Here is a 22,682-nt window from a genome sequence, read left to right as displayed (position 1 = left end):
AAAAAAGTGTTTTCCTGACATTGACCTAATATTGTATATTTACTCATGATACATTTGTGATAACAAAACTTAAAGTTGAGTAAGTTAAATAAATGTTTTTTGAAATAGAAAATAATCTAATTTGGAGCCAATAATCCATCTGTGTCTTATACGCTTTTGTGCATGCTCTGATTTGCAAAATTAAAAAAAACTATTTGTTTCAACACTTGCCCAATTGTACTATGATTTTGCATGCATATATATATATATATATATATATATATATATATATATATATCTTCTTGTCTTAAATTTTTGGAATCAATCCACATTAAACATGTTTTAGAAACCATGTTAATTGACAGAGACTATTAAAATATTTGCATTCAACACTAAATTGTTTAACTACTTAAAAAGACAGGAGAATATATATCTGAAACTTGTACATATTTACCGGTATATAATGTACTGGCTTAAAGATTTTATAAACCCTGCAGGAATTGGTATGTATATACGATAAAAGACTAAAGCATTTACATGCAGTTATTTGACCTTTAATTAATAATTACACGAAACTTCTATGACAAACATCTAGAATTCAGACAGACAAGACATTTGGTCTCTGGTGGAGAGTCTCTTTGGCAATCATACCACATTCTATTTTTATACAGTTATTTAATGTGGTATGACATTGACAATTGGTCATGAATATTTATTACAAACAATGAAAAAAAGCATTATCTATGGAACGCCATGACTGTCTTCTGATGTTGATTGTTTAATATGTTTGGTGCTTTATGCATTATGTTCAGTAGTATGTATATTATGTTCAGTAGATATCCTATTATATTCAGTAGTTATTACATTATGTTCAGTAGTTATTACATTATGTTTAGTAGTTTTTACATTATATTCGGTGCTTTAGTTAATATGTTCAGTAGTTTCATTATTATATGCAGTGGTATTTTAATTATGTTCGGTACTTCTGACGTTATATTCAGTACATTTTTCATTATGTTCAGTACTTTCGACATTATGTTCAGTAGATTCAATATTATTTGCAGTACATCATGTAATACCTTCAGCAGTCCCGCTTTCTTTATATTCAGTAGATTATTCATTATGTTCAGTAAAAGCATCTGTATTATATTCGGTTCGTTCAACTTTATGTTCAGTGGTTGTATCATTATGATGATGTAGTAAAAGTGGTTGTATCATTATGATGATGTAGTAAAAGTCGGGAAGTCAATAACGGAAATTGTCGGAAAAAAACGAACGCGGATATTTTTGACGGACAGTTAATTCATGAACACCTTTACATGATTAAATGAAAATGAAAAAAATGGAAGCAGTTTTAAATCGGTGTGGTTTACGTTTCCAAGTTGGCATTTTTCACCAGGAAAAATAACTCCTGACTTTAATTGTAAGTTGTCGCTACAAGATTTCGCATATTTAGGTACATGTATGAACGACAGGAGAAAAATAATAGAATTAAGAATAGCTTGTGTTCATTTCAGCAGCAATATTTTGACTAAGATAGCTCGAACAAATGCCTAACGGATAACTTTTTTCAATCCGTTCATGTCCGCTAGACGTCCGTTCTTATCTGTTAGACGTCCGTCCATATCCGTTGCATGTCAGTTTAGCGTACGTTTAATCCGTCGACGTCCGTTCTGTCTGGTGGAAAATTTTTAGCATGTTCAAAACTTTGAACTGACGTCCATTGGATGAAATGTCCGTTGAACGTCCGGTAGGCGTCTGTTTTGTACGGTACTCGTCCGTTTCACTTCCGTTTTGTATTCGTAACGTGTCCGTTATACATCCGTTTGAGGTCTGGCAGATAAATTCACCAACGGACTTCTAACGGACGTCTAACGGATAAAACGGATGTTGAACGAATGTGAAACAGACTTCTACCGGACGTATAACGGAATAAACGGATGATGAAACGATCTTAAACGGATAAATGCCAATTGAACATTTCGCGTCTGAAATGCCAATTAGCCTTTCATAAGATTCATGAATTCTTATTATTCATAATCGATCTTAGAGTAAGGGCACGTCTTCACAATCAAGCAGCTTTTATTCAGTCCAGACACTGCCCTTTGGCGGCATTTGCTTGTGGTTTAACGGATAAAATTGATGTTCAACGAATGTGAAACGGACTTCTACCAGACGTATAATGGATAAAATGGATGATGAACGGATCTGAAACGGATAAATGTTAATTGATAATTTCGTGTCAGGATTGTCAATTATGGGTACGTCAGATTTCTTGAGGTTCATGAATTCTTATTATTCATAATCGATCTTAGAGTAAGGGCACGTCTTCACTAGCAAGATTCTCTTATTCAGGCAAGACACTGGCCTTAAGTGGTATTTTGAAGAACAAACCAAAACCAAATACACAGAAACATTTTGATTATTTACAAGATTTACATGTATTTTTATTGTCGCCTTTAATTTTTTCGGATTACTGTGTGAGAAGGGGATATTTTTTCTTAATTGGCTTAAATTAAGAGGGGAATACAAAAGATTTTAAGTTTTCATGGGTAAGAAAAAATTAATGAGGAGCCGCAAAGCACCCATCACCTTTAACCGGTAAAAAAATAGAGGTCTCTTGCGTAATTGTCTCTTTTTATTTTGTTATTCATTGGAACGCTTTATATCAAAGGAGAAAAGGGGAGGGTAAACACACAATTGATCATGCCAAGAAATTACCTCCGTTGAAATTCTGCAAACATCACATAGAGCAAATTACATGGAAGATTAATATTGACCATTCGGTATATATATAGCTGTGTTCTAAATGACACGTACATGGAGGTCCTAAATTAATTTCTTGAATGAAATCAAATCTTTAAATACTAATGGGTGCCGTAGGAGGTCGACCAGAATTTTTTGCTCGGATTTCTTGGCATGTAACAGATAGAAAACTCAGGATTAGAATTCATAGAACAAAAAAATGGCAGTGGCAAATATTTCATGTATATTTTGAAAACAGAGATTTACCCCGGCACCCTTTTCCATAAATTTCTTTTTCTTATTTGTGCCTTCGGACTTAGGCTATTTCTTTCTTTGCGGGCGTATACTCCAAGCAAACAACATGCATGTGTATAACGGCACTTTAGATTTTCGTATTAAATAAAGAAAGTTGCCGGTCCGGTGCATGAACAGATTGGTTAGAAAGCAAGGTTTTAATTTTAATTAGATTGGAAAGCTTAATTCGAGGGTTGAAAATAGAGAGCACAAAAAAAGGGGGGGGGGTAGTCCACAGGGAATATTTTTAAAACGGTTAAATCGATTTCAAGCAGGGATTCCAGTGCTTCTTTGGGAATGAAAAAACTTGTTATTAATTACTCAGTCAAAATATTGCTGCGGAAATGAACACAAGCTATTCTTAATTCCATTATTTTTCTCCTGTCATTCATACCTAAATATGCGAAATCTTGTAGCGACAACTTACAAATTGAGTCAGGAGTTATTTTTTCTTGTGAAAAATGCCAACTTGGGAACGTAAACCAAACCGATTTAAAACTGCTTCCATTTCTTCCATTTTAATTCAATCACGTAAAGGTGTTCATGAATAAAACGTCCGTCAAAAATATCCGCCTTCGTTTTTTTCCGACAATTTCCGTTATTGACTTCCCGACTTTTACTACATCATCATAATGATAAAACCACTGAACATAAAGTTGAACGAACCGAATATAATACCAATGCTTTTACTGAACATAATGAATAATCTACTGAATATAAAGAAAGCGGGACTACTGAAGGTATTACATAATGTACTGCAAATAATATTGAATCTACTGAACATAATGTCGAAAGTACTGAACATAATGAAAAATGTACTGAATATAACGTCAGAAGTACCGAACATAATTAAAATACCACTGCATATAATAATGAAACTACTGAACATATTAACTAAAGCACTGAAGATAATGTAAAAACTACTAAACATAATGTAATAACTACTGAACATAATGTAATAACTACTGAACATAATAGGATATCTACTGAACATAATATACATACTACTGAACATAATGCATAAAACACCGAACATATTAAACAATTAACATCAGAAGACAGTCATGGCGTTCCATAATTATCCAATCATGCACTGTACATGTGTACTCAAATTGAAAAGCCTGTGCTAAAATCCAGTAGTTAAAATTTGCATGTTGATAATTTTGCAATAGATTTAGCTCAAAAATCGCAAATCCAACCTGCATTCTTACAGGGTTTCTCAGGTAACCTTGCAACCTAGCATCTCAATGAAAAGGACCTGTGACCTTTAACATGTTTAATAAACTGCTTTGCTCAGCACAGCTAGATACAAGGCGCAAACATTTTGTTTATTCTACCCCCCCCCCAAAAAAAAAAACCCTCCCCCCTATTTTACCCCCAAAAAATAACATAAGAATTAAGTTTCCTTTTTATACGCCCACATAAACATTTGCGGTCATATATTGGTATGATGTCGTTGTCCGAGTTGTCCGCGTTGTCCATAGACATTTGGTTTCTAGACAATAACTTTAGTATAAGAAAAGTAAATAGAAATCTATGAAATTTAAACATAAGGTTTATAACTACAAACGGAAGGTTGAGATTGATTTTTGGGGTTATAGTTCAAACAGTTTAGGAATAATGGGCCAAAAGGGAGGAAAACAAAGGAATGGTCAAAATTGGCCTTGGGGGATAATGAACAGATATATCATGTTATGGAGGGGTATTTGCGAAAAATACCAGTCAAGGGACTGTAAAATTTCCCGAGCTGCTAGGCGAGGGAAATTTGGTCCCAAGACTGGTATTTTCGCAAATACCCCTCCATAACATGATATATCTGTTTAATTACATGTACACCGAATCTATTTTGATTATTACTGTTTGTACAGGTCAAAGGAAATCTTTTTGTTACCACTAGTAGAAAGCTGTAATCCATAAACAAGTTTATGCATAATTTGCATTTGTAAATAATTACATGATCTCATTAGGAATTATACCACAACAACTATTTTATGTGAATAAATTGAGTGTGCAAGATTGATAAACTTTTAATTTTGTTTACTAAAACACTATGTAAAATATTTATAAAATGCGCGTGAATATTCCATGTGTAATACAAACAGAAACATGAAAAATAACAGTGTCAACTATAAATGTTCAAACCATGAATTTTATGAAATATTGTGAATGGTAACATTACAGTTATTAAACACGATAGGGTGCTTATTCATCCCAGTAGCTTGTGCTGGTGGATTTCTGTTGGTTAAGTCCGAAAGAGGGTGCAATTCAGCTTCTCCCTGTTGAATACTTTCAAAAATGTTATCACACTGATCTTCAGTTAAATCTGATTCATTGACATCAAAAACAGAATTATTTATATTTTCATTGTTATTGTTTTGATCTAAATTTGCAGTTGAATTTGCAGCGGTATACGACGAAATTGAAGCAGACATGTCACGCTTCTGCGCTGTGGATGTGTCACGAATATAGTTCTGTACACTCTGTTCATTCCTATGGCCTGAAATAGTGACAATATGTCTGGCTTCAAATCCAGAATCACTAAGAACAGTTATACACGTTGCTCGCACACAGTGATTAGTGTATGATTTGCATAAATTTGCAGATTCTGAAATGTTTTTCATCATACTTCCTAAAGTGTTCTTCCCAAGGGGTTTATTTTCATACCACATTTCATCCTCTTCAAAAGAATCTCTTGGTCTCTGCCAAAACGCAGTTTGGTTTGGGTTTAGTTTACCAAGATACTTTTTGAAAGAAAAAACTGGACACATTGGGGTTCCGGTGGCATACATTCTGCCCCCTTCCGGCTCAAAGTCTTCTTCATCCACTCCCTGGTGGTTCTTTGTCATTTCAGATGAAATTTTGTGTACATATTCTTTCCCTTCATCATCTTTAGAAATTTTAAAGTCTTGTGGCTTCATTTCACGGAGATTTTCTTGCCCCCGGCGGCAAAAATATAATAAAACCTCGAACCACACTTTGTTTAATAGTCCAGAAGGTGAATTAACATTGAATGTACGTGGATGTTCATACAGTTTCTTAATATCACCTTTGTCAACAGATTTTTTATGTTTAATTTGTCCCTTTCCTTCCTTCCTAAGTTTCTTGCACATTGCTTTGAAGATGTTGTTTGCAGTAGTAAATGCAGTATCTGTTATAACATCAAAGGGTTTGTTGTGCGGCGGCTGCTTTAGGTGCCTATTGATAGATTGTCGAATGACACAAAAGCTACTTCTTGAATAGTAATCTCCATTTGCTTGGCGAATGTTAACATAAAATTCTTTTAACAAATTATTTAAACTGGCTGGGCTTCTGTCCTCTATATTTGCATCTATTCCTTTAGACACACAATAGTCATAAACTAGTTTTAATGCAAACTTGGTTAACTTTTTAGTGTTATTTGCCAACACATCATTCATCAAATCATCGATATCTTCATCTTCAGCAGTACCAAATCTTTCTAACCCACGACCGCCTGCAGCCGTGTGACCTGACATTTTTGTTTACATTGTTCGGAATATCTCTATCAATCAATATTGATTAATCACGTTGCCTTAATAATTGGGATAAGAAGAGAAACGTTCCGAATAATTTGGCGGGAAGAGGCTCGCGAGGGTAAAAAAAGAATATCCAAAATAGCAAATACCATGGTATTTGCATCAAATTCACCGGCAGTGGTGAAAAAAAGCCAAACAGTTTTGAAATGGAGAAAACAGTTTAGAATATGCAAAAAATACACTGGTTCTTAACCAATCAAAATGCAGCATTCTTACATAAGGTGTAATTATGACTCAAACCGTTAAGTAATTCGAGGCAAAAAAAGGGGAAAAAAAAGGCTGATCTGATTAATGGACAATAAGTTAAGTACAAAACATAATTTAAAAGCAGTGTAAGAAGATAATTCAAACACAACATTTTGAATTACCTCCCTTCCACTGCTTTAAATTATGTATACAGACAGAAATGTTGTATTAATTGTCTTGGTTGTGATAAGCTGTCAATTTATTTTTAAAAGTTACTTTTTTAAAAATGTTGATAAATGGTAATTCAATTTTAGTTATGATTATGTATATTTCAACTAAAAAAAGGGGGGTGGGGGTTAGGGGGGTTTCATAAATAAATTGCCCTGTAGTTTTACAAAGATATTTCATTTAAGAGTTACTTCCCCTTATTTGTCACCATTCAAAATTATTCCTTATATTTACGTTTTATGGGTGAAAAAGATTAAATCATAATAATATATAATTCAAATACATATTGAAAAATAACTTTTCATTATTTTTATACCTTTATACAATTTAAAAAAAAAAAGTTGAAAATTATTTTTTACATTTATACTTCCTTTAACTGTATTGCTATATTTTATCATAAAATGCCTGTACCAAGTCAGGAATATGACAGTTGTTATCCATTCGTTTGATGTGTTTGGACTTTTGATTTTGCCTTTTGATTTTTGATTTTCCTTTTTGAATTTTCCTCGGAGTTCAGTATTTTTGTGTTTTTACTTTTTCCTTGTTAATTGAGTGCATGATGAATGTTCATACATGTAATACCTCTATTTTATTGAAAAATAAATTTTACTATAGATGATGACAAAAAGTAAAGGACATAAGACTGTCATACACAAGTTTATAAAAATCTTTAAAAGTGTAATGAAATAATAATAAATAAGATTTAAAATGACTTAACCAAGTGAACATGCATTGATGTTTTGGTATCTTTGATATACATTATAAGAAAATGTACCATAAATACTGAAATTCAGCTTGAAAAAGTTCGTGCGCGTTATGACCTGAGATTTGGTTCTTCAATGCAGGTCATGACCTGCATTTTCATCTTCACAGGTTGACAGGTATGCTCTTTCAAAAAACTGTACGATGACCATAGCTAAGTACATGTATGATTAGAACACCCATGACAGATCATCAGGAAAGAAGGAGGATGAATACCACATAAACGATAAAACATAGATACATTATCATCGCTATTATTTCTTATCTTCATCCTACAGTCATACCTTCAATTGCAAATGTACCCCATGCCAGCACAGTACTTATTTTCTAAGAAATAGGTTAGAGCAGAACATTTTCATTGATTTCTTTAAAATACCTTCGTTTAAAACTAATATCACAAGAACCTGTGATTTTTGTTCCGGAACTTATTTCACACTTGGTTAAAAAATTAGTTCCGGAACAAATTTTATAGTGCTGGAACATATTTTCTGTGACATAAGTTCCGGTGGAACATATTTCCTATGAAATTTGTTCCGGCGGAACAAATGTCACGCCGGAACAAATTTTTTGTTACATTTTCACTCTGACATGGAGGCTCCCAAATTAAAATTTTGAAAGAGCAATTTTGTCCACAATTTTAAACAAAAGAATATAACAATTCCCCAAAATTTCATGCAAATTTGTTTAAAAAGTATTGGAGTTAATGTCCAACATGTTAAGAACAGACGGATGGACAGACAGTCTTAATAAAGTCTGAAAATAAAAACATTTTTATGATAAATGCATTTTTTGACTTAGAACTGTCATGTCTGTAAGCAACATGAGCAATGGTAAGTCAAAAACAAAATCTGACTTGTTTATGTCCAAGCTTTGTCTGATTGTCACTCTCTAATCATGTTTATATAAAATCTCTATAACATGTATAAGTACTATCAGTGTCATTTGGTACATTTACACTTTTTGAATTATTTGATATGATTTGATATATATTTTCAAAAGATTTTTTAAAATTGTATTATTCTTGTAGACAATGGTCAATGATGGTAGACATGAAAGATGTAAAAATGGACAAAAATGCACCTAACAGATCAAAATTTGTAATTCAGTAATGACAAGTTCATCTTCCTCAGCAGTGCCTGGGTCATGCCTGACAAATTATGCAAGAATAGGCCATGCAGCACAACAGCTGTTTCCAGATATTCTCCAGGAGCTGATTACAATTAAAGAGCCTCCTCATAGGTTATCTGGTGATGTCAACACAAACAAGAACCTGTCAAAAATATTAAGATCTGATGAATTATTATTGATAAATGATGTTGCAACAAAGGGGTATGCAAACTTCGACATACCATTTATTTACAAATTAATAAGAAATTTAAATCTGGTACCTCCACCTACATTAGGATGGAGCCATCCTACTGCTCCCTGTCTAACAGAAGTCACACCAGGAGATGACATTGAAAGAATTAGAAGATTCAGAAATGAAACTCTCCACAGAGGTAATGCACAAGTCACAGATACAGAATTATCTCAGATCTTTACACAGTTTAAGGACATTGGTGGCAGACTAGAGACCTACATGGGAAAACAAACAGGAGAGTTTGTAGACAAGTTTGTGGATTTGGAAACGTGCTGTATGGATGAGGATACACGTACCATGTATATAGAGAGGCTTGATAGGTTAAAGAAAAGTGATGAAGATTGTAAAAAAAGATTGAGTGCTCTTGAAGAAGATGTTGACGCATTGAAAGAGAAAAGTAAGTAAATTTCAAAAAAATAAATTAAATTAAGATAAATGCAATTCAGCAGTATTGTACACATGGTACAGGGGGTTTAGTCCATCTGGAACCCATTACGTACGTTCTCTAAGATATAGAACAAACTTTTAACATTAATTTTCATTAAATCTTTAAAACATTTAGTGCTGTATTTTCTTGTACATCATATGTTTTATATTGTCCTAGCTTGAGTCTATTAAAGTGTTTTTTTTTTTATATACATAGTATTATAATGGGTTAAAAATATTTTTCTAAAATGGGTATTGACAATTTTAATTTTTGCTAAAATTAGTAAAAAATCACAAATGAATCAGGCGCTAAAATGGGTTCTATCTAGGCGCTAAAACTTCTGATATTTTTTTGCTCAAATTTCCTATCAACATGATCAATGCGCTAAAATGTCCTCTGCCTATATATAACGATTTAGTTTGATATATTTGGTATATATATTGGTATATTAGAATAATTTGGATTTGCTTTTATTCAACTTCAAAAAAATTTTTGTGTCATATATTGCATGTATTGGCATGAGTGGTATGACCTTGTCCTCGTCTTTGTTGTTGTTTGCGTTGTCCAAAGACATTTTTGTTCTGGGACAATGACTTTAGTTAAAGTGAAAAATCCCTTTGAATTTTACCAGAGGGTTAATTACCACAAAGGGAAGGTTGGGATTGTTTTTGGGGGTTATTGTACATTGTACCAACAGTTTAGAAATAAGCGGCCATAAAAGGGTAAAAAACAAGCAAATTTTGTAGTTTCCAGACCATAACTTGTGTGTAAGTGTATGGATCTCTTTAAAATTGTACCATAAATATGGTTTCATATCACAATGGGAAGACTGAGTATGAGATTGGGGGTAATTACTCAAAATGTTCAGGATAAGGGGCCTGAAAGAAAGGGGACAAAAACAAGTTTTTTTTCTAGTTTCCGGCAGGGTTGGCAAAACCCTTGGTTTTATGAGTATTACCCAGCCCAGTGCGAAATACTGGGAAAACCCGGGTTTTACAGGGTTTTACTTGGTTTTAGTGGTTAATACTGGGCAATAATGGGTAATACAAAATACTGGTCTGAATTTAATAGAGGATTCAGTGATCAAACACAAATGTTATACATTTAAAATATATATAACCTTTTATGTTTGCTTGAATTAGTAAAACTGTAAATATAAAGCAAAAAAAAAATGTTTTTAAACAAACATAACTCCTATAGATAAAGAATTAACAAACAAACAAAAAACTTCTAATTTCCTTGAAATTGAATATATTTATCTTTCAATTATCTATTTACTTATTTCATGTATTTATTTATTTTTTTTTTCTTTCTTTTTTTTTCTTTTCTTTTCTTTTTTTTTGTTTTTTTGTTTTTCATAATTATGAATTCAAAATAATCTACAGACATACCTAAAAATATATTTATTTTTTATTACTTCAACTACTCACATTATATATTTTTTCATAACCTGTGCATTTGTTATATTAGATAATTATGTTTTGATTATCTTAATGGTAAACTTCATTTTTAGCTCACCGGGCCCGAAGGGCCAAGTGAGCTTTTCTCATCACTTGGCGTCTGTCGTCCTTCGTTAACTTTTACAAAAATCGTCTCCTCTGAAACTACTGGGCCAAATTTAAACAAACTTGGCCACAATCATCATTGATGTATCTAGTTTAAAATTTGTGTTTTTTGACCCGGCCAACCAACCAAGATGGCCGCCACGGCTAAAAATAGAACATGGAGGTTAAATGCAGTTTTTGGTTATTACTCAAAAACCAAAGCATTTAGAGCAAATCTGACAAGGGAAAAAAATTGTTTATCTGGTCAAGATCTATCTGCCCTGAAATTTTAAGATGAATGGGACAACCTGTTGTTGGGTTGCTGCCCCTGAATTGTTGATTTTAAGGAAATTTTGCTGTTTTTGGATATTATCTTGAATATTATTATGTATAGAGATAAACTGTAAACAGCAATAATGTTCAGCAAAGTAAGATTTACAAATAAGTCAACAGGACCAAAATGGTTAGTTGACCCCTTTAGGAGTTATTGCCCTTTATAGTCAAATTTTATCCATTTTTCGTAAATCTTAGTTAACTTTTACAAAAATCTTCTCCTCTGAAACTACTGGGCCAAATTTTACTAAACATAGCCAGAATCATTATTAGGCTATCTAGTATAAAAATTGTGTTTTGTGACCGGGCAAACCTACCAAGATGGCCGCTACGGCTGAAAATAGAACATAGGGGTAAAATGCAGTTTTTGGCTTATAACTCAAAAACCAAAGCATTTAGAGCAAATCTGAAAAAAAAGAAATTGTTCAGCTGGTCAAGATCTATCTGCCCTGAAATTTTTAGATGAATCGGACAACTCGTTGTTAGGTTGCTGCCCCTAAATTGGTAATTTTAAGGAAATTTTGCTGTTTTGGGTTATTATCTTGAATATTATTATAGATAGAGATAAACTGTAAACAGCAAAAATGTACAGCAATTTAAGACTCAAAAATAAGTCAGAATGACCAAAATGGTCAATTGACCCCGTAAGAAGTTATTGTCCTTTATAATCAATTTTTAACAATTTTCATAAAATTTGTAAATTTTTACTAACATTGTCCACTGAAACTACACGGACAAGTTCATTATAGATAGAGATAATTGTAAGCAGCAAGAATGTTCAGTAAAGGAAGATGTACAAACACATCACAATCACCTAAACACAATTTTGTCATGAACTGTCTGCTTCCTTTGTTTAATTCACATATATGCCAAGGTGAGCGACACAGGCTCTTTAGAGCCTCTAGTTTGATATTACTGATATGGTATATAATATTTTCAAATATGGAAAATTGTATGTATAATACTAACAAAAACTAACAGTTGTATATATGGACCATAATTTGCTATTGGGCTCCGTTTCGTATATATAACTATAGAAAAGTGATAAAATGTGAATTACTGTAAGAAAAGTTGTAACTACATCTAAAGATGCCATTATTTTTATCAACATACAAGTGTATGCTACTCTTCCCTAGAAAAAAAAAGGAAATATACGAATTTCAAAGATTCTACAACCGTATTTTTGTGTCGTTTCTCGCGTTACTTTTTGCTTCCGAAGAGCATAACGCTGACTGATTTATAGATAATCGTCACCGGCAAATTCGTAACTTTTGCTTTCAAATAACAAAGAACATCGACCAATAAGAATAGTCAGAAGAAAATGCCGAGAACTATAAGTATTTATGTAGCAGATGTAAGAACACTGGCATTACTTTTGTTTCCCATTTTGTAACGCAAATTTTAGATGATGTAATCTGCTTTGTTGTAATAGAATTCTTAATAACAATATGCAAATATGAACTCTCGCGAGATGTTCAAACAGGTAAATCAGAGAGGATTTACATTCTAGTTCTGTTCTTCGTAATAATTAAGTTAGAAAATGACGTTATTGTTATGCGTTATATTTCACACGAAACAGAAGTCCAGTTATTTCCTTTTTTAGCTCACCTGGCCTAAAAGGCCAAGTGAGCTTTTCTCATCACTTGGCGTCCGTCGTCCGTCGTCTGTCGTCCGTCGTCCGGCGTTAACTTTTACAAAAATCTTCTCCTCTGAAACTACTGAACCAATTCAAACCAAACTTCATCTGATTGATTCCTAGGGTATCTAGAATAAAGTTTGTGTTTTAATACCCATTTCATCAAAAAACATGGCCGCCATGGCTAAAAATAGCACATAGGGGTAAAATGCAGTTTTTGGCTTATAACTCAAAAACCAAAGCATTTAGAGCAAATCTGACATGGGGTAAAATTGTTTATCAGGTCAAGATCTATCTGCCTTAAAATTTTCAGATGCATCAGTCAACCCATTGTTAGGTTGCTGCCCCTAAATTGGTAATTTTAAGGAAATTTTGCTGTTTTGGGTTATTATCTTGAATATTATTATAGATAGAGATAAACTGTAAACAGCAATAATGTTCAGCAAAGTAAGATTTACAAATAAGTCAAGATGACCAAAATGGTCAATTGACCCCCTAAGAAGTTATTGTCCTTTATAATCAATTTTTAACAATTTTCATAAAATTTGTAAATTTTTACTAACATTTTCCACTGAAACTACACGGACAAGTTCATTATAGATAGAGATAATTGTAAGCAGCAAGAATGTTCAGTAAAGTAAGAAGTACAAACATATCACAATCACCTAAACATAATTTTGTCATGAACTGCCTGCTTCCTTTGTTTAATTCACATATACCAAGGTGAGCGACACAGGCTCTTTAGAGCCTCTAGTTTTAATAAAAACTGTTTGTCTAATTATTTCCGGTCATACGTGAAACATGTGACTAACATGTGATCACGCCCTTACGGCCGGATATACGAAATACTAGGTCTAAACATTGTTTTTGTTTCCAACGGGATGTTAGCAAACATAATCTGTAGACTTGTTTCGTCTTGTTTAAAAGAGGAAAATACAATTTTCAAAGAGATGGCGCCGTGAGTCTATTATTTATCCTATGTGCATAATGTTACATACGATCCTGTGTGAAAGTAAATGCCCAATGACTTGACAAAATCGATTTCAGATTTGACAGACGTTAGAACACGCTTCCCGATAACGATGTAAAGAGTCCTTGGAAAATTCAATCGAAATTATGTCTCTTATCATTGTACCAATGCTCGTTGGATTGATTTTACTTCAGCAGTAATTATTACTGGATATTTTAGGTGAATAAATATGATTTAATAAAAAATACATGTTAATATACCGTTACACTTGAAATGTACAAAGTTGGTATCTTTATCACAATTTTTAATTAATTTTTTTTATTCATGTTCTGCAGACACTTATCAGAAACAAAATAAACTTGTCAAAGGAGAAGTAAACTTTTACCATGCATGACTTGAAAGGAAGTACTTTATTGATTTTAGCCCACTAAAGTAGGTTAAAATGTGGAAACCATGTAAGATGGTGTACAGGTCACAAATATCACATGGTGCCTATTTTAAAGATTTTAATTCCAAGTTAAAAGTTTTTTTCTTTACTGGATTTAAAGAATTTTACATTGCCAATGATTTGGAATAAATTGTATATAACTGGAATTTCAAAACCAAATATAAATACATTTTTTTGGCTAAAACATCAAGATACAACGATTATCAGATTATGGTATCCTGTATCAATGAAGAAAAAATGGAAATTTCTGAATAAATTGTACAATGTACTAATTGTTTTCAAAACAAGCACATATTTAGGAGTTTTATAATACTGTTACATTAAAGATGGATTTTAAGAAAAAGTATACTGTTCAGATTATTTTAAGCAGATTTTGCAATAAAATAAAACTTAAAAAATGCTTTCGGTTTCTTATGGTTTCCTGTCGCGTTTAAAAAAAACTTTAATTTAACATTGAAAATAGATTTTAAATATTAACTTGAAGCAAGTAACACTAGTAATGGTGTTCATTTATGTCTTTTGAAAAATATTGTGCAAAATAAAGAAAATAAAGATTGGTTTCCTGTTTGGTTTCCTGTCACGTAAACGGTGAATCAAAATGTATTAATTTTGTCTTGAAAAACTCAATTGTTCCATTAATACTATTCTAAACACCAACACAACACACAGAATAAAAGTTAAAGTTTTAGAACTTATAAAAAAAGGATACCAAAAGAAACCAAAGGCTGAATACCAAATTATGGTCCATATGTACTGTCACTAATTAGTATGTAATTATTCAGATTAGAATGCAGATTTGTTTATGTAACAAAAATAATCAGCCCTTTCAATTATATAAGAGTTAATAGCATGACCCATTAGGATGTTTATTGAGCAATATGAATGTATAACATTTGAAAATAATAATTCACCTAAACAATGCAATTAATATTTTTTTCAAAGTATGGATTATTGAAACAATGTTTGGTAATTAAAAAAGTTTCCTTAAATGTGCAAATCTTGTTTTCTGTCTTCATAGAAGGGAATGAAACAGAATTTTTCATTCTTTTAGAAATGACTGCCAATGGTTATCTGTATATCAAGTATATATTTAGCAGTAATACTATGAAACTACATCAAGACTTTACTATTTTGTGCTAAAATAAGCTTAAAAAATCATATTGCAGAGTTATGCCCATGCAGTATTCCACATTTCTGGGAGTATTGCCCAGCCCAGGAAAACCCGGGTTTTCCCATCCAGGAATTCCCGGGCGGGTAATACTTTGCCAACCCTGGTTTCTGGACAATAACTTGTGAGCAAGTGTATGGATCTCTTTGGAATTGTACTACAAGGTTCCATATCTAAATGTGAAAACTTGGTAAGAGATTGGGTAATTTGCCCCAAACGTTTAGGAATTAAAGGCCAAAAAATTGGTTTTATATGGAAAAGGGAGTATGGTTTAACAGTTTCCACATGTTAAGGAAACCGAATTATTTGGTTTTAGGATTGTAATAATTTAAGAGGATATTGACCAGTTAGGGATACTAATGCGATGAAATAATATGATGCGAAGTCAAAGAGTCTAAAACATATAAAACTTGTGGAGAATATATTAATATAAGTTTATGTTAAAGTTCTTGCATTATGATCATTTTCAGATTCATCGACAACTCATTTACTTGATACCATGGCAACAGAAATACCCAGTGAAGAATCAAATTATATAAAGATAAGTCTTTTAATACTAAAAATCTCACAACATGCTGTTCGACTCAAGTTTGACACAGAGTTCCATCCTGACTGTTTACAAGAAACTCTCAACAGAAGTAGTGGCAAACTGAGAGAACTTCAAAGGATGAACAGAATAAATCAGCATCAGTGGACATTGTTATTTCCTTCAAAAGGTTTGTGAATATTTGTTGATATATTTTGTGAAGTAGGTTAATAATATATTTTTATGGCCCCGCAACAAAGTTTTATGGCCCGCAACAAAGTTGTCGGTGCCATATAGTTTAAATTTACCCTTGTCCCTAACAATTGCGTCATTCTGTAATTCCATTATTTTTGTTCCATCATTCTGCAACAAACCATTATACTGAGTTTTTTTCTAAACTCTTTCAGATATTGGGATGATTTTTGGCATGTGAGTTAACCAAGATGAGTTACAGATCGAGATTAAGTTTCATTCCGCTCCAATTATTTTTGCAGAAATTACGGGCTATGGACTTTGATAAATTGTTGAAAATCACAGTTATACAGATTTGTTTTCTAAACGCTTTCAGATATTGGGTTGATTTTGTATGTGTGTTAACCAAGATGAGTTACAGATCAAGATTAAGTTTCATTCAGCTCCAATTATTTTTGCAGAAATTACGGGCTATGGACTTTGATAAATTGTTGAAAATCACAGTTATACAGATTTGTTTTCTAAACGCTTTCAGATATTGGGTTGATTTTGTATGTGTGTTAACCAAGATGAGTTACAGATCAAGATTAAGTTTCATTCAGCTCCAATTATTTTTGCAGAAATTACGGGCTATGGACTTTGATAAATTGTTGAAAATCACAGTTATACAGACTTGTTTTCTAAACGCTTTCAGATATTGGGCTGATTTTTGGTATGTGTGTTACTCATGATGAGGTATAGCTCAAGTTTAAGTTTCGTTCTGCTCGGCTAATTTTTGCTGTAATTTCAGGCTTCAGACTTTGATAAATATTTGAAAATCACCTTGTTTTTTAAATGCTTTCAGATATTGGGCTGATTTTTGGTATGTAAGTTAACCATGATGAGTGACACATCAAGTTTAAGTTTCGTTCCGCTTACTGTGCTAATTTTTGCCAAAATTATGGTTTTAGAACCATGACAACTTTGAAAATTGTTGAAATCACAGTTTTATGGACTTTTTAGCTCACCTGGCCCAAAGGGCCAAGTGAGCTTTTCTCATCACTTGGCGTCCGGCTTTGTCCGTCTTCGTAAACTTTTACAAAAATCTTCTCCTCTGAGCCAAATTTAACCAAACTTGGCCACGATCATGATTGGGGTATCCAGTTTAAAAAATGTGTCCGGTGACACAAGGACCAAGGAAGTCATAAGGGACTTTAGGTTTGCACTCCATCTGTCTGTCTGTCCATCTTTCAGTTGTGTACATCAGTTTCCCACACTTTTGTTTTTCATGCTTGAAGATATTGATTTGATATTTGATGTATTTTTTTATCATGACAAGTTACAGATCAAGTTATAATTTTGTTCTGGTCTGATGATTTTGTGCAGAGTTATGGTCCTTTGACTTAGAAAATTTCTTATAATAGTAAAAAAACCCTGATTATTTTCGGGAATATTCTAAGTCAAAATCTTTTACCCAATTGAATCACTCACTCACTCACTGTCCTTCCCTAGATCTTCCATCAATTTCTTCATTTTCAATCAACACTTGATGGGCAATTAATGGAAATTTGATGGTACTTGATGGAATTCCATCCCTAACCAAAAAAATCCATCAAAGGATGATGGAAATTAGGAATATTTTTTCCATCAGCATTCTTTTGATGGAAAATTTGATGGCATCTTTAACCCCTGATGGAAAATTGGATGGCATTTTTCATTGTTTTTACCCTTTGATGGAAAATTGGATGGCATTTTTACCCCCTGATGGAAAATATGATGGCACTTATTCCATCTGATGGTAAATAAGATGGAAATGAAAGAATTTTGATGGAAATTGGACTTAAACATTTTCTTTGATGGAAAGAGAGATGGTATTTGGACTCTGTCATTTTTCTTGATGGAAAAAAACTTAGAAAATTTTTCCATCACAGGTGCCAGGTGCCAATCTGTTTTCCTTTAACCTTTGTGTACAGGATGTGACATCATAAATTGAGGCCCAATGAGGAGAGCACATTGTTTTTATGCATTCTTCTGCAATATCTCTAACTTATAACATAAAGATAAACTACAAACAATAAATACATATTTGTTATATATTTTTATAGCAATTATTTAAGATTTAGATGATTAACAGTTTTTATTAGGGGCACATTTCAAAGGAATCAAATTGTCACAAGACCCTACACAACCTCAACAAATCAACAAATTCAAATTTGAACTTTCATGAACATGCAGACAAGAAGCAAAGATGTCTTCTGTCATTAACAACAATGAACAAATTATGAATTTTACAATGGATTTAGATCAAAAAGTTCTTACTAATTCTATTGACTGGAATTGAATAGTGCAGATGTATTCTTCTGATGACATAATTGTCTCTTGGATTTAGGGAGATTAGTGTGTACACGCGTACATGTTCTGGATTAAATCTTTTGGTAAGTACAATGTATTAGAATTTCCATCATTTTGAATATATGTGCATGCTCTTTTAGTTCAAAGTTAAGTGACATTTAAAAAATTTTATTAGCATTTCAGAGTCAAGAGAAAAAAACTATAGACCATAGATTTATAAAAATTATTAACCAAGAAGATGTGGTATACATGGTATAATTGCTAGTGAGACAACTGTCAACAAGAGACCAAATGACACAAAAAAATGTGCATATACATAAAATTGTGTACAATAGGAATCATATTTTGTATCATTTTAAAACATTATTTGTTTTATAAAATTATTTAGTACTTAATTCCAATAAAATAATTTTGCTATAAAATTAGAGATCTGTGGTATGACTGACAATAGGCATGATAGGACATTTATATATCCACAAATGACAAGTAACTAATAACCTTACTTAATGTCTTTGCAGTATTAACTTATTCTAATTTATCATGTTTATAATATGCTAGATTCTTTTATTTTTATTTCGCAGAATTTGCCATCAACTAATTCAACTTTAAGGACAGAGATTCCAATGGGACACTGAACTAAAAGATACACACATGTAACTCAGGACTACCTATAGACGACAGAGAACAAATATTGTTTTATGACATCACAGAAAATGCCATATATGGAAAGATTTTCAAATTCCATCTGATGGTCATTTCTCCATCAAGTTTCCATGCATTTTACATGTAATGGAAAATATTCCATCAGTTAAAATGTTCCATCAATTATCCATCAGATGGCAAAAATACCATCAATTATCCATCAGATGGAAATTGTGCCATCAGTTTTCCACCATCATGAACACAAATTCCATCAAAAAGTTTCCATCAACCATTTTCCAGCATTGATGGAAAGTTGATGGAAAGCTGTTCCAATACTCCATCAAGATGATGGAATTTGATGGCATTTTTTCCATCACAAAATTCCATCATGTTTAGAAAATCTAGGGAAGGGTGAGGGAATCCAAAGACAGATTGTTTCCGGATAATAACTTTAATTTAGTATAAGTAAATAGAAATTAATAAAATTTTAATACAATGTTTATAACCACTAAAGAAAGGTTGGGATTGATTTTGGGGGTTATGGTCCCAAAGGTTTAGGAATGAGGGGCCAAAAAAGGGGTCAAAATAAGCATTTTTGTAGTTTTCAGTCATTGACTTGTGTTTAAGTAAAATTGAGAATGGAAATGGGGAATGTGCCAAAGAGACAACAACCCGACCATAGAAAAAAACAACAGCAGAAGGTCACCAACAGGTCTTCAATATAGCGAAAAATTGTATAAATCTCTCTAGAATTATACCACAAGTTTCCATACTACAAAGGGATGGTTAGGGGCGGGGGTATGGGTCAAGTCAATCAGCAATAAGGGGGGAAAACAAGGATTTTTCTGGTTAAAGGACAATTTAGACAATTTAAAAGCAGTATAAGGGAGGTATTCCAATTGAAAAATTTAAAGAATACTGTAATATATATATGTTTGATTACCTCCTTTGATTCATACTTGCCCTAACTGTTCAGGGTTCGACATCTGTGGTTGTATAAAGCTGCACCCTTGGGAGCATCTGGTTTACCATTTCTTTACATCTTTGCCTATTACATACATGTATTATCTTGATGGGAAGGTCCGAATTTGTTTAAATAAGTTTATGACATAAAAGAATTATGAACAAAATATATTTTCGAAAAAAAAATTCACGGAACACTTATTTATGATCATTTATGACTTTAAACTATGACTTTATAACCAATTCCCATATAAACAGTTAAAAACAACAGACCTTGGTTACTTGAAAAAAACATTTTTCCGTATCATTAGTTAGTTAGTCAGATAAAACAACTGTATGATTGACACGATATCGACACGCAATTACCACTACATTAGATTACTATGGTTTTGGTCCTTTGTGGTTCATAGACATATCATGGTTAAAAACAGAGAAGATGGTCAAAATGATGCACGCAGAGAATATAGATACTCTAAATTTAAAATCGATGGTCACCTATCAGAATAAAACTTAAATATCTATGAATTTGAGCATTTTCATACAGAATGGACATAATATCAATTTTTGATTTTTTTGAGGAGTTTCCCTTGAAGTGTAACTATGACAGACAGAGAGAAGCTTAAAGTTGAAAAATTGATCAATAAGTTTGCAATATATATATATGCATAATTGAAATTGTGAGTTGACTCCTTATTAGAGTTATAGCCCTTTCATGACAATTTTTACCAATTCTAAGCTTACTTGGTTCAAAGGTCCAACTGAGCTTTTCTTATCCCTCTTTAATCTTTGTTGTTTCTTGTCAATGCTAGCTGTCATCCTTCATAAAAAAAAATCACCCTTAAAACCTTTTTGCCAATTTAAGCATATTCATGATATTTTGCCATAATCATCATTTGGTTTTATCTGGTAACAAAAAATGTCCAATGATAAGCCTGCCAATCAAGATAGCCAACTTGGCTAAAAAATTAACATAGGAGTAAAATGCAGGTTTCTTCATAAATGTCATATATATTGAAAACCTTTATAAATTCTGATAGAGAAAATCTGTCTTGGGCTCAAATGTTTAAAAGGTTGAGCTAGCTACCAATAGTTCATATAGATCAAAACTGGCAAACAATTATTTTTAGGAATTATTGCCCTAAAATGACAAATTTAACATTTCTAAATTATTTTGCCTGTAATCATGGTAATCATGAAAACTATAATTGATAGGCAATAACTTTAAATTGCAAACATGATAAGGTTCATGACTTGATCAGAAAAATGTTTTTCCTATACATTAAAACATATATAATATGTAAAAGGTAGATAAGAGTTGTGTCTCTACTGCAATGAAAGTCTATGAAAGTCTAATGGAAGACATAGGTAGAGCTGTACACTATTCGTATCAAGCTTTTTCTCTAATTCTTCGTCAATTTATCCCTTTCTGCACCCATTGTATAAAAAAAATTTAATCAATGTGTGGTTCGTTTGATCTCAGTACTTCATTGGTTAAAATCCAATTATGACGTCGAATTTTCTTGCTTTCCTCTTAAATTCCTATTGTGATGGCATGAAAAAAGGCGACCATGCCTGATGACGTCACATAGAAAGAACACATCTTTTTGCATATCATTGGAAAAGAAGGTATAAGTTTGCCTGCATAATGTTAGAAAATCATTAGAGAAACAGATTCTACCACTAAATCTCGTGTAATACGATATTTATCCACTCTTGACAGTTAAATTTTAAATATTTAAAACGCTTGGGCAAGCCTCACGTTTTAAATTTAAAAATTTAACTGTCTCGAGTGGATAAATATCGTATTACACTCGATGCAGTGGTAGAATCTATATATATTTCAGAAGTTAAAAGACCTGGATACTTCATACCTTGTATGCAGATACCTTATGTTACTAAGTTTCTGTCTTTTATATGTCCATTGTCAAGGACCTCATTTTCATGTTTAGTGACAGCATGAAAAAAAATTACATTTTTTTTGTCATGTGAATTTCTCACTTATTTTGAGTCATAGGATAACTATATTTGGTATATATATGAGTTTCCTTGCAATGTCTTCATGTCTGCAAGACAGGCCTAGGGTTAACCTGACGTCGACCTTCATTCATGAATCAGTGATCCAGGTTAAAGTTACGTGATTTAAGGATACTACAAGCAGCAAGTCAACTATATGTGGTGTATGGAATGATTGTTAGAGGTACATGTCAGACTGGCAGGTTTCATCTGACCTTGACCTCATTTTCATGGTTCATTGCACATGTTGCAATTGGTTAACATCAAGTGTATGTGTTTTGGTAGGTTTTTGGGATACAATTGCTTTTAAGCAATCTGTAGACTTATACCATTGACTCAGGGCCATGCCCTCACGTCAACTGTTTTATTTTAAACATCAAG

The 22,682-nt window shown here is 32.4% G+C and overlaps 1 protein-coding gene across 2 annotated transcripts in view; it reads left to right on the top strand.

The window, feature by feature from the left end:
- Positions 1 to 22,682, top strand: part of LOC143076203 (uncharacterized) — a 144,432-nt gene that overhangs the window by 2,381 nt on the left and 119,369 nt on the right. For both annotated transcript variants that reach the window (XM_076251898.1, XM_076251899.1), the window contains exons 2-3: positions 8,776 to 9,505; positions 16,105 to 16,350. In XM_076251898.1, coding sequence (XP_076108013.1) covers positions 8,857 to 9,505; positions 16,105 to 16,350 — 895 coding nt within the window. In that variant the 5' untranslated portion in view covers positions 8,776 to 8,856. The remainder of the gene's footprint in view (positions 1 to 8,775; positions 9,506 to 16,104; positions 16,351 to 22,682) is intronic.

This window comes from Mytilus galloprovincialis, chromosome 5, assembly GCF_965363235.1.
Source record: "Mytilus galloprovincialis chromosome 5, xbMytGall1.hap1.1, whole genome shotgun sequence".
Classification (NCBI taxonomy): domain Eukaryota; kingdom Metazoa; phylum Mollusca; class Bivalvia; order Mytilida; family Mytilidae; genus Mytilus; species Mytilus galloprovincialis.
Note: the sequence above shows the minus strand (reverse complement) of the source record. Positions and strands in the feature narration are given on the sequence as shown.